This window comes from Nothobranchius furzeri, chromosome 17, assembly GCF_043380555.1.
Source record: "Nothobranchius furzeri strain GRZ-AD chromosome 17, NfurGRZ-RIMD1, whole genome shotgun sequence".
NCBI classification, from domain to species: domain Eukaryota; kingdom Metazoa; phylum Chordata; class Actinopteri; order Cyprinodontiformes; family Nothobranchiidae; genus Nothobranchius; species Nothobranchius furzeri.
Window position 1 is genome coordinate 40786548 of NC_091757.1, and position 12759 is coordinate 40799306.

General features: G+C 41.6%; 1 protein-coding gene across 1 annotated transcript in view; it reads left to right on the forward strand.

Annotated features, from left to right (window-relative positions):
• The first annotated feature begins 2209 nt into the window (after window positions 1–2209).
• cemip2 (cell migration inducing hyaluronidase 2) overlaps window positions 2210–12759 on the forward strand; it is a 30197-nt gene continuing 19647 nt past the window's right edge. Inside the window, exons 1-4 of the mRNA XM_015972383.3 lie at window positions 2210–2433; window positions 6627–6991; window positions 7122–7262; window positions 8873–9440. Of these exons, the coding sequence (XP_015827869.3) occupies window positions 6646–6991; window positions 7122–7262; window positions 8873–9440 (1055 nt within the window). The 5' untranslated portion in view covers window positions 2210–2433; window positions 6627–6645. The remainder of the gene's footprint in view (window positions 2434–6626; window positions 6992–7121; window positions 7263–8872; window positions 9441–12759) is intronic.

The following is a 12759-nucleotide window of genomic DNA, read 5'->3' on the forward strand; positions in this document are numbered from 1 at the left end:
GGAATTAGATGCAGAATTAACCTTTCTGCACAAAATCAATGAAGGTAGCCATTTATCTGTGCTCAAGATATGATCCCAGATGCATTAACAGCTTAAGGGCAACGTGTTATTGCTTTGAAATTAATTTATGGAGCCTTTTCTAATGATTTTTACCAGTTTCAAGTGGAAGGCAAATCAATGACCTAAAGCAGAGACTGAACATTGTCCTTTTGCATCAGAACACTTTAACTCTTCCCAGTGTTAACAGAGAAACTTTGATGTATATGGATTATAAAAAGTTAACACTTATAAAAACTAAGATTACTATAGCACTTAAATGTAAATGATTATCAAAGTAGTTCCAGCAACTGAACTGCAGCAGGTCTTCATTTAGCAACTGGGGATTAACATTTGCGCGTAACTTTTTGCTGCAAAGGGAATCATCTAAACTTGTTTTAATTAACTGACATGCCTCATAGGCAAAACAAAAAAACAAAACCCTGTAATGTGGGAGGTCACTTCAGGGCCTTTACCAGTGATATAGCATTTTTAGCGTGCTTGGCTGAAAAATGTCTCCTTGAACACAAGTTGACATATTTATCTTTTGAGGCAAACAGTTTAGATGTTAGTTTTGAGTTAAAAGATTTAACATTTGGAGCCCAGTCCTGGGAAATTTTCATTTTCACACGCCTGTTTGGTTATTCTCAGGACAATGTGATAATACGTGCTGTACCAGCTTTATGCAGAGGCTTGCATTTCCAACGGTGAAATATTAAACAAAAATGAGACAAGTCAGTATTCTCATTCTGCACTGTCATTAATTTTATTATCACCTTGAGTGAAACGCACCATTCACATGGATTATTTGTGGTGGATGTGAAGCTGAGGAGATGCTTCCTTCTGTCACAGCTGTTTTTATAACTCAAATACAAAAACATGAAAATAAACATTATTGTTAAGAGGAAGCTGCTTTTAAGAAAAAAAAAGACTAATAAAAAGACTTGTGTGTTTAACTGAATTCAGTACATGTAATCTGGTTGTTTTAGGGGTGAATGCTTGGCTTGAATGCACGTGTATTCTTGGATTTTTACAGATGTGTTTAATTGTTGCCAGAGGTAAATCCCCTTAGCTAAAATGTGGCATAAAAATCACAGATACATATTTCTTAAGTAACAAGTAGCAAGTTTCCTAAAATCTCATTGGTTAGAACAGCACAGGTTAAGGAGATAATAGAGAGAAGCTGGTAGGGATGCAACACGTTCAAACATAACACCAGGCTTTGATCTGCCATACCCAGACCTGATGAAACTTAAGACACAGCATAGCTGTGCTTCCCAATCCTGGCCCTGAAGTGCTGCTATCCAGGATGTTTTAGTTTTAACAGTTTGAACACACCTGATTTCAATCAGCAGGTGATGTAGGCTTCTGCAGTGTATGATGAGGTGCTGCACAGATGAGTCAACCACTGAATCAAGTGTGTTAGAGCAGAGAAACAACAAAAATGACCGGCCCTCAAAGACCAGGATGCAGAACCACTGGCATAGAGGGCTAGAACAGAGGCCTGCAAACTGCAGCTCTGAAGCCACATGTGGCTCTTCAACCATTTTGAAGTGGCTTTTTGTAACTTTAACCAAATGCCATGAGTCTACTATTATAAACTGACAATGAAAAAGTTTTCTTTTAACAGTTTTCACATCTAAACTGTTGCAATAAGAGCAACAGAATGAGCCTTAAAATACAAAGGCAGCATATTTTTGTGATATAGATGATGCATTGTGCAACATTTTTCATCATTTACAGTTCTGTCATGGGCTAAAATTGGATTGTGAGATCCGTTTTATTTCGTTGATGCAACTTTCTGATTTGCAGTGTGGTTGCTTTCAACTTCAGCGAAAAAGTCAGCCAAATTTCTATGAAAGTGTAAAGTAGTATTTCCAAGGACAGCGACACGGCAATGTGGTAAACTCCATAAATATATTATCTTAAAATATACAAAACAAAGAAAAAAATAATCTAACTTCTAAAATTACCTGGAAAAATAAGAATTTTTTAAAATAAAAGGTGTGGACGTATTTTTCTTGATTTTCTTTTTTTCTCAACGTCCTTGAACGCACCACTTTTTTTCTTTCTCCTCCAAGCCGCGCCTGCTTCCTCTTGGTGGGGTTGGAGGCTGACCGACGGGCGAGAGGCAACCTATCAGCGGAACACATAAAAAGGAAGAAGGACATGTGGAGAAAGAGGCTCATCTAGAGAGACGCGGCTTGCGTAACCTCATCAGCGTGAATTGTTTTGTGATTTTCGTGTCACCAGCACAAGGGTCCGTGTTTCTTCTTACGGACAGAGCAGTGAGGGAGCAGGACAACTCCGGGTAGACCTCACCGTCCACCCGGCCGTTCCCACTGTGTCTCAGTCCGTCCGTCAACCGTTGGGGGTCGAAGAGGATTCACCGGCTGGGTGAGCCTTTTGTTTCCTCATTGGGGGGGCTTTATTTTATATTATAAACATTCAGAAGGTAGTTCAACACTGAAAAGAGCTCAGGCTAAACAAATTGTTGCTACGTGTCCCGTCTATAAGTTACGGTTGTTAATGGTTCTAAACTTTATGGTTCCCCTTTTGTGATTTTCTTTGGAAACCAGACACCCTCCCTTTACCTCGAGTGCATAAAGAACGTTTTTTTTTCTTTAATACAGCGAAGAAGTCATAAACAAGTCCATAAATAACCACAAAATGACAAACAACAACAACAACAAAAAAACAAACAAACAACAAAAAAACGCAGTTTTATCCCACTTTTCGTTCAGCTTGTGGTTCTAAAGTTGGTGACAGCGCAGATATAATGCTCTGCTTACAGTGAGCTAGCGTAGGAAACACATGGCTTACTGTTTAGTGTCCACGTCCAAAGCAAAAGGTGATTTTACAGCTGAGGAATGTGTGATTGTCAGCCCCGCTCGGATTCCAGTGTTTTCCCCCACATCTGGTTGATATTCAGTAGCTCTAAAATCAACAAAATATGTGAATAAAGGCGGGAGTCCGTGGTCTTCGTCCAACTATGCTTAGTATTAGGTTTAGTTTGACCCATTTTACTGTGAAGAATGAAAATATGTCATAAGATGGACTTACTGGTGGATCATCAATTTCCATCACATGATGAAAGAACATCTTAAAGTCTTATTAGCATTCATTCACTCTGGATGAGGTTTAGATAGTTATCCAATTACTGTGAAGGTTTCAGAACAAATGTAATGGGATCTTCACGTGGAAGTGGGCAAATCAAAGTCATGGAGCCATTGCCCTGCAGTCCTTCAGTGTGCATGGTTTGTTTACGAGATAAAGAGGTTTATTGTTTGGTAAAACGATTGTCATCTCAAGACAATGGTCATTTGTCAGATGGGTAAATGATGTATTTGTGTTTTTAAATGTGATGCACTTTTGCATAACCAGGTTGCTCATTAACATATTTGATAACCCCAGATACTGATTTAGAGTTTGACAGTAGTATGTTATGCACCTGCGCTATACAAGTACAACAATAGCAAGTTTATTTTAAACGAAGGAGTAAATGGGCACTCTGTGCTTCATCCATTTGAGCACCGGTGCGTAACAGCTAGGACCAGCAGATGTGAAGTGGAAGGAGACTGGAGACAACAAAGACAGCATTGTTGAAACTTTAGTTTATTTGTTTGCATTGATTAAAGATTTTTACTTTGGCACGAGTGCTCCAGCTTCTTCAACTTTTATTTTAAAGTTATGGTTAGAGTTTCCGAAAAGGTTGTTCACTGAAGCTACTGTTTGAAATTATTTTAAAGTCCAACCCTCTTTGTTCAGGCATCTTCCCCCCTGGTCGCACTTCCAGAATACAGGAACGTGCAATGTTTGTTTTATAGTTTCGACTAGTTGTTAGCGTCTTTTCTGCCATACTTTACAATTTAACACCTACTTAACCGAACAGCGATTTTGTTGTATGTTGGCTAATATGGTTTGGCGTTTTCAGTCTTCGCCTGTCTTGGTTTATTTGTAACTTCAAAATCACAGCAGCTCAGGGCCACCATCATTCTGATAAAACTCGCAAACAACTGGTCAAAACCAACAGAACCCACCCAGAGTTCCCCCTCACACACACGCACACGCGCACACGCATTACTGAGCAGCTCTGCCAACAGAGGATAGGCTGTATTGTTGGAAAACAGCTTTGTCGTCTAAACCGAACCAGACTCTAAACAGCTCCTTAAAGGAAATTTGCAAAACGGACACTCAATCCTTAACACTAGGTAGCTTAGCTCTGTCTTCACTTCCTGTTCAGCTGCTCCAAGATGAAAACACACATAGAGGTAGAGGGAGGAACATTCAGAGGGCAGTTTGATGGATGGATAAGAAGAACACGGCATTCAAAATGATTGGATGAGGTTTTTCCGGGATTGTTTGTTCGAGAGGCGATCACAATTATTCTACTTTTTGACGAAACAACAAATTTATTGGTTACCATCGGTACATGAAGAGCATTTAAAATAATATGGAAAACACTGCTCCAGAAAAACATCCTCTACTGCACTTTTGACACAAACTAAACAAATTTGCTCATAAAATGTTTCATGCACCCATTTTCTTTTTAAGCCTGATATTCCTTTCATGCCAGGGTTTTACACTACAATCATTTTAATGTTTAGATACCCAGCTAAAGCCATTTTTGCCTCCAAATGTCACGCAATATCACCAGATTCTGCACTTGACTGAGTCATATTTTGCTTGTGTTTGCTGGTGTTGTGGTGACCATCCTGAATGGTGTTGACTCTAAAAGTGAAGCTGTTGTTGAAATACATCCAGAGATTACACTCTGAGAGTTTAATTAAAATCTATCCTGTGGTTTGTGAAAATAGTTGTCGAACAGGCAGAGAAAACACACGCACGCACGCATGCGCACACACACACACGCACGCAGGCAGGCAGGCAGGCAGGCAAAGCATCTCAGCCAGCATCTTTGTTTATAAAGCAATCATCAATATAAATTATTAATGTTCCCATGAGGGCTTTGATTATTATTATAAACTAATATTACTGACAAGTTTTTCTGCCTCAAGGCAGAGAAAATAGATTAGTTGTAACCTTAATATTTTAACCAAGTCTTTCAAGTTGGCCTGTGCTTTTGCCTTTACTAAACTCACCATTTGCATTTATTGCATTTATATGTTGCATCTGCAACAGTGCCATCTCCTTCTGAGCACTTGAAAATCAAAAGTGTGAATTTATTACACATGATACAATGGTAAACAGTCTGTATTTGCATAGCACCTTCTCAGAGTTCTACAATCCCCCAAGGTGCTTCACAGCACAATCAGCCATTCACAAAACCATTCACACGCTGGTGGGGATGAGCTACCATGTAGCTACAGCTGTCCTGGGCTCACTGATGGAGAAGAGGCTTGCTGAACATAGGCGAGGCGGGTTAAGTGTCTTGCCCAAGGACACAACAGCAACATTCTCTGGTCGGAGCCGGGATCGAACCTGCAACCTTTCGATTACTGGACAACTTGCTCTATTCCTGAGCTACTGCTGTCCCAAAGAGTGGTTAGGTGCGGTGGCCTGTTACTGCAGTTGCCCCACAGCAGTAAAGTTCTGGTTCAAACTTTTTAGCTGAATTACCTCCATGTGTCTGCACAGGTTTTCATCCATTCTCTGGTTTTCCAGTAGTCAGAGAGAGTTTGAACCTAATAGTTTTAAATGGCAAGTTGGAAGTTTTGTCATGTCTGTTTTTCTACTGACACCAACCCTGTTCCAACTCAACCAGTGTTGGTCAGATTGGGCTCCTGCCTGCAGCTGTCCAGTATATAAAAATAACACAGTAGCATACAGTGTATAGGGTGTCTTGTTCAAGAATAGTGCATTCTAAGGTTTTTTTTTCTTGCACTGTCATTTCCCATATGCTTGTGTTTGGCCTTTGCACATATGCCTGTTTGAACCTTCTCTGTGCTGTTCAGTTTATACAGTGACAGCCCAGGCCTACCTCACCACTAATAGGGCGAGTGTCCTGCAGTTAAAAAGATGTGTGCACAATGAATTGGATTAAAACTAAAGGGATTTATATCTGAGTATGCCTTCTGAAATATTGCCTATGTGTATAGGTGTTCATGGCTTTGGTTACTTTCTCAATTTATGTAAAATAAACATGTCAGACCTCCTTTCCTACTGTAACTGGTGCCATCTGTTTTGGCTGTATTTTAGTCTGAGGAATGTTGTGATCCATTTTATTCATCTTTTTTTGTTTTTGCTAACAAGAGCAGCAAACGTCATCCTGCTTCAGACCAATCAGATGAGTATAGTTGGCAATCTGTAAAGTAGATAGTTTTACTAAACAGTCTCTAGATATTAACCTGGAGGTCCAAAACTGAGCCAGTTGAGTAATTGCTTGTTTTCCCCAATTCAGATCCTTTTGCTTTCTCCACCTCCTACTGTTTTTCCTCAACTTTGTGTGCTTGTAGTGTCTTCTTGCTGTACTGTGACCTTCTCTGTCTTAATCTTTTTTTAATTTGTTTAAAATTGATTTTCTGTTGCATTTGTTTAATGGTGTGATCTTGTTCAGTGATCAAGTATCTGAATTACTCACTAAAAACATTTCTTGCACTCCTTTCTCTTTTAAAAAAATGTCCTCACAGATAAGTAAAGGGGTGTACCATGCTGACGAGCAATGGTCCCGGCCGCTTGCCTGCCTTTATGTCGCCGACCCACAGCAATCATCCGAGGTGTCCGGGTTACCTTCCTGGACGGGTGGCTCCCATCCGCTCACCCCCACCTTCCAAATCGCCACCGCCTCCACCGCTGAAACCACGTGGCCGATCACTGGAGCAAAGAACTAGACAGCAAACTACACTCAGCCTGTCCGAGGAGAACCAGCGCAGGGTGCATACTTGGAACCTCCAGCGACGAAAAAACGCGCTGATCTGCTGTGGCGTGTCTCTGGGTGCTTTCCTTGTCACACTCATACTTGTCTTCTGTCTCAAAAAAGGAAATGTCTTAGATGGTTAGTATTATAGAAAAAAAACTCTATTCCTGTATATCATTCTGTGTAACCCACAGTTTGTCAATTTTCTGGAGAATTTCATCACAACTGTTATGTTTTCCAGTTGGTTACTGATGTATCATTTTTACAGAGAACTGTCCAGACCATAATCCAAGTCTAAGTAGCTGGAATCCAGGCCATCAACCAGACAAGGCTGTTGTTGTCAAAAGGGGCCATTTGTTTAGACTGGAAAGTTCTGCCACCTTTCTTTCGCTCACCATCCAGTCAGGAGGTAAGAATGTTGGCATGCAGGTGTTATTAGGTAGCATCTTAAAGGGGTGTAACACAGGGGAAAAAAAAAATGTAAATCTTATTCTGGATTATAATCGATCACTCTGAAATTTTCATACAGATTGAACATGAAAATGGTCGGTCTCCTACACCTATCTCCTGCATTCGTTTCTGATAGGAAAAAGATGGTGAAACAGTAGGATTTGAAAACCCTGACAGATCTGTCACACTGCCACTTAACATTCATGGACTCGCTCATCTTGACTGGAGATGAGGAAGGCTGTTAATGATTTAGCGTCCAGGAAATTGCAGAGGAGTTCTTGACTAGTAGAAGCTAACTGTTAGCATTAGCAACTCCACCACACAGCAGAACCTCTCCAGTCTTGTATTTGTGGAGGTAGAACATCCACGTTGCATGCCGGTGGTAGAGGGGTGTTGCTGTTCTCTGAGGGGAGATGTCCTAATAAGACTCCCAAACCTGCCGTCTGAGGCTCAGCTGTTAGTACGACTCAAGGTCTTCAGTCCTACTGGAAATTAGGGCTAGGAGATGTGGCCTAAAATCAATATCACGATACGTTTAGGATTTCACCTCGATAACAATAGACAATAACTACAGGTATGCGCAGAAACAAACTGTCCACTAGATGGGGCTGTTTTACGTATTACGTTGAGTCACATTTTTACGTCGATGCAGCTTCTTAAAGAGACATGAATGTTGCCAACCTACACACATTTAAAAAATTTTATTATCAAATTTATTGACTTGCGAAAAATTATCTAAGTCAGAAATTTTGATAATAAATTTTCTATTTAATTGCCCAGCCCTACTGCAAATGTATTGATCAAAGAGTGTTCAACACCCTTGAAGCTATAAGGATACAGATTCTCATCCAAAAACTTCAATTAAAATTGGCATTTACCCTGTTTTTGTTCAATGCAGGCAGCTTAGGGTGTCGTATATCCCAAATCATAAAGTCTACCACCTCCACCTGCTTCCCAATGCAAGTTAGTAAGGTAATGGCCACAGAGAAATGTATTATTCTGTCATAAGATTAGATACACCACCAGAAGTAACAATGTCCCAAACAACCTCAACATCAGCTACAAGGGTTGGAGACATGCTAACCTCGGAACAATGCTTGCCCGAGCCACTGCTAATGGACTTTATCAGATAACAGGAAAATGACAAAGAAGAATTTCAGAGCTTGAATACAATGTTCCAGGGTGTTGGGAAGATCCAGAATTCAAATGAATGCCAGATGGATCCATAGCTTGCCTATTGAGTTATCTGGTTAGTCTACACAGCTGTACAGTTTGTAGCATCAGACAGCGTCATAGAGCCCTCCGGTTAAACTGTCCAATCGGTGCACACATTTAATATTAATACCCTGGCCAAAGAACGGAACAAACCAGTCATTCCATTGCAGGGTTTATTACGGGCTGTGTTTGGCTGATCTTCAGAACTCCTGTGCGAGTTTGAGTCCTAACAAAGTTTCATTAGTTCTAAGAGGCTCACAGAGCAGTTGTTCTAGGGGCCTTTCAGTTACATTCAGCAGATGTAATTCAATTTGTAAACCTTTTGAAAATGACTTTTCTTCTGATTTTTCACAGGTCTGTTAGTATTTGCTGACAATCCCGATGGATCCAATAACATAACTATAAGAACACATCACATCCTTATAGAAGATGGCGGAGCCCTCCATATCGGGTCACCCAAATGTCCCTATCGTTCTCTTGCAACCATTGCCCTTAGGGGTCGTTCAGATGACAAAGCAGTTGCGGAGGTCCCCGGTCTGGGCCGCAAATTCATTGGTGTCATGGGTGGAGGAACTCTGGAGCTGCATGGCATTGAAAGAGTTTCCTGGTCACTGTTAACACGAAGCATCCCAGCCTCTGGGCTTGCCACGGGGGGTTATGCCTTGCAGAAGAACTTCAGTCGAGGCATCAACCTTCGTGTGTTTGACCAGGATACGTCAGCTTTGCTGTTTGATGGACGCTTTGACACTCACGACTCCCGTAATGACAGCTGGAGGCTCACGCAGCTGCTTCGTACACTGCCGGCTGGCCGCATCGTTGCGCTGGCTGTGGGAGACTCTGCTGTGAAAAGTTTTCTGGATGAAACCAAGAAAGCTTTTAAGGAGGTACTTGGCAGCAGATTTGCCTATGATCTCAAGTTCAGGTAAGCATACTTCCAAACATACGCACTGATTATTGTTGGCTTTCTCTCGATGTCTGTTTTATGTGTAAATATGCAAGTGTCTTTTGGTTCTCAACGGTGTTAAATATATGCCTGCTCTCGGTAAGGAAATGTCTTTGGGAGTGTTTTGTTTAATCTTGCTCCCTGGTGCCTGATAGTAACGATTAATGGGCTTTTCTTTGACAGTTAAAGAAAACACTCCCATCCTACAAGCCTCAGAACATGAACTGACAGTATCTGCGTTCAGTTCCATGCACATCCTCCCAGGAAAAAAAATCTTCTGTGTCCCTCAGTTGGCATGCTACCCTGAATCTTGCTTGTCTTCCTGTTGCCCGGGTTTCTGCTGTATCACACTCAATAACAAAAGGAAGCACGTACAGGATAACGGGGCCATGGTCAAAGTTTACAGGATTTGTATCAAATCTGGCAACTTGTGATCATAAGAATAAGAGACAAAATCTCATAACTGATGCAGAAGTTTGTACCTGCATTGGTGCTCAGTGACAAGATTAGAGAAGAGGGTTTTCTTTCACTTGACGCTTCCTTTTCTGTTGCTTTCTCGCAAACACAATTATACACAAAGTCAGCATTTTCAGTCATTGTAGCAGCTGGGCCTGGTTGAGTTCATGGTTAACTCAGAGGCCAGGTCATGTTTCCTACTGAGGATGGAGGCCAAAGGCAGTGTGGGGATTTTCAACTAAATTCCCTTCAAACCCTCATCAGTCCCGTTCAGACCACAGGTTCATAAAATGTTGGTCGAGACCCCCTGTGGGGTGTAATGCACCAAGTGGTGGGGTCTTTAGATGTGTTACAGAAATCACTTAAACTTATAGTTGTTGCCAACATTTAGCATGTGCAGTTTTAACTGTTAATGCTAAAGACCTTTACCAGAGATGATAAAGTACAAAAAATGTAATGGTTAATGATGCTAAATGATGATAAACAGCTTTTTATTTGTGTTTAACCTGCAACAGTTGGGGTTGTGAGTTAGTTTGTTTTATTTAGCTGAAAGTTTTGGGATTTAAACATGTCTCACAGCAAAATTTTAGACTTTTATTACAGGTTCAGTTTGAATTAGCTTTATTTTATGTTTATTTATTTGGCAGACGCTTTTATCCAAAGCGACTTACAATTTATAACCTATAGGGCATGTTGTGATCTGTGGGGGAAACTGGAGTACCCGGAGGAAACCCACGCATGCATGGGGAGAACACGCAACTCCACGCAGAAAGGCCGCAGCCGAGTTTCGAACCTGCAACCTTCGTGCTGTGAGGCAACAGTGCTAATTGCGCCACCATATATAGGTAGTCTATGTATTTAATTGTTAAAGCTGAGTGATGGAGACGGTGAGCTGTGAAGAGTCCTGTTGGATGGGGTATGATAAGTTGTTTAACGATGCAAGAACTTATTACAAAACAAGAACTGTGGCTTTAACAACCATGGAACCAAATCAGATGGGTATTTTGGGGAAATGTTGAAATAAACTCTTGGTCAGCTCTTTAAACTTCTGACCTCTAACATACTGCTGAGTTTACTTTTACCCATTTAATCTGAAAGGGTGGGTGTGGCTGTGTGTGTTTTACTGGAACCCCCCCCCCCCCCCCCCAAAAAAAAGAAAAACCAACCTTTTGATGTTTTAAAAGTTGGCTTCTTTAACATCAGCAGTCCTTCCTGGCTCAAACCATATCTGCTGTTGGCCTTCATCTTTAATCTTCATATCCCAGTAGCACGCACGCACGCACACACACACACACATGCACGCACGCTTACACACACACACACACACACACACACACACACACACACACACACACACACACACACATTCAAACCATGCATACAGGCTGGTCTGTTGTTAATTGACCTCTGACCTCCACGTGTTTGTTATTGCAGTCAAACAATGAAGCGGTTAATATATGATCAAATCAAGGATGAGGGTGAAAGGATAAAGACGTGGATCCTGTTTATCATTAAGAGCAGGAGTCTCAGGCTCGCGGCCCACGGGCCAATGATTTGTGGCCCCTGCCCTAATATGAAAATTGAATATTAGTGCTGCCCACCAGTTTGATATGTTGGACACTTTACAGTTTTGTGTGGGGAGCTGAATGAACAGACCAATCATGGTGAGGTGGGGGCGGGACATCGGCCACACATGATGCAAGCAAACATTTCTCTGAATGAAAGTTACAGCAGCGTTGCCTTGGACTGGCCAGTGTTTTCTCACTGCCTGGCAGGCTGAGATTCGTCCCAGCACACTGCGTTCTCAAAACTTAAAATAAAATAAAAAACCTCTGAGGAAATGGAACCGCTTCATGTTGAGTGTACACGTCTTTTTTAATTTTATTTTTGCAGTTTAAACAGTTTACATGTCTAACCTACGCGATCAGGAAGCAGAGCGAACCATAAACTGTGGGAATGTGGCGTCTGAGTTTTCTTATCAGTCTAAAAAAACATAAAGAAGCTAAAAACAGTCAGAAATCAGTTCAGTGTCACAGTGGGAAAATGGATTACAGGAGCCAAGTGGATTTTTTTTACTAAAACACATAGTCAAGATAAACCAGCAAAGGTAAGACTGAATTCATGCTTCTGCCATTATGAGACGAGCTGTTTTTTGCTGCTTTGCTTGAAGCTCCATGAGTTTTGCACATAGTACTTGTATTGTTTGAAAGATGAGTCTGTGCTTTAATTTAATGGCTGCTTTTGTGGATAGGTTCATTTAGCGCTGTCGCTACTGCATGTTTTTCTCTATATAAATTTAGTGTCTTTTTGTGTTTTCATTTAGCAGCTTTTATTGTTGGAATTGGGTGTTGTTGAGAAAATTATTAGATGAGCTTCTTCTCGTTAAGAAGATGTAACCTTGTTTTTGGAGTGACTTTGTACCCGAAAGTGCATGCGGACCCGGGTTCATCTTATGGGCCATTCCCATCTGTACCGGGTCGGCCCGGGCCGGGTAGCGTAGGTTGTTTACATATCTGGGTGGCCTGATATTTTTCTGGGCCAACCAAGGCTCATTCTCAGCCCTCTTCTCGAGGGGGTCTGCTTCAGGCCGACCAGGGCCAACACACCCACTGCTGACAGCAAATTCACACCTTCCATTAGAGCAAGCCTCTGATTGGTGGGTAGAATCAGCCCACATGAGCTTAAGACCAGGATGTGTGGAATCAACCGGAGCAGGCTGGGGCCGACTGGGGCTACCCGGCCCGGGTCGACCCGGTACAGATGGGAATGGCCCATTAGTAGCACAGTATTGTTTCCGCCTTTTTCCTTTAACAACAGCACGGCGGGTAACAGTGAGACATTC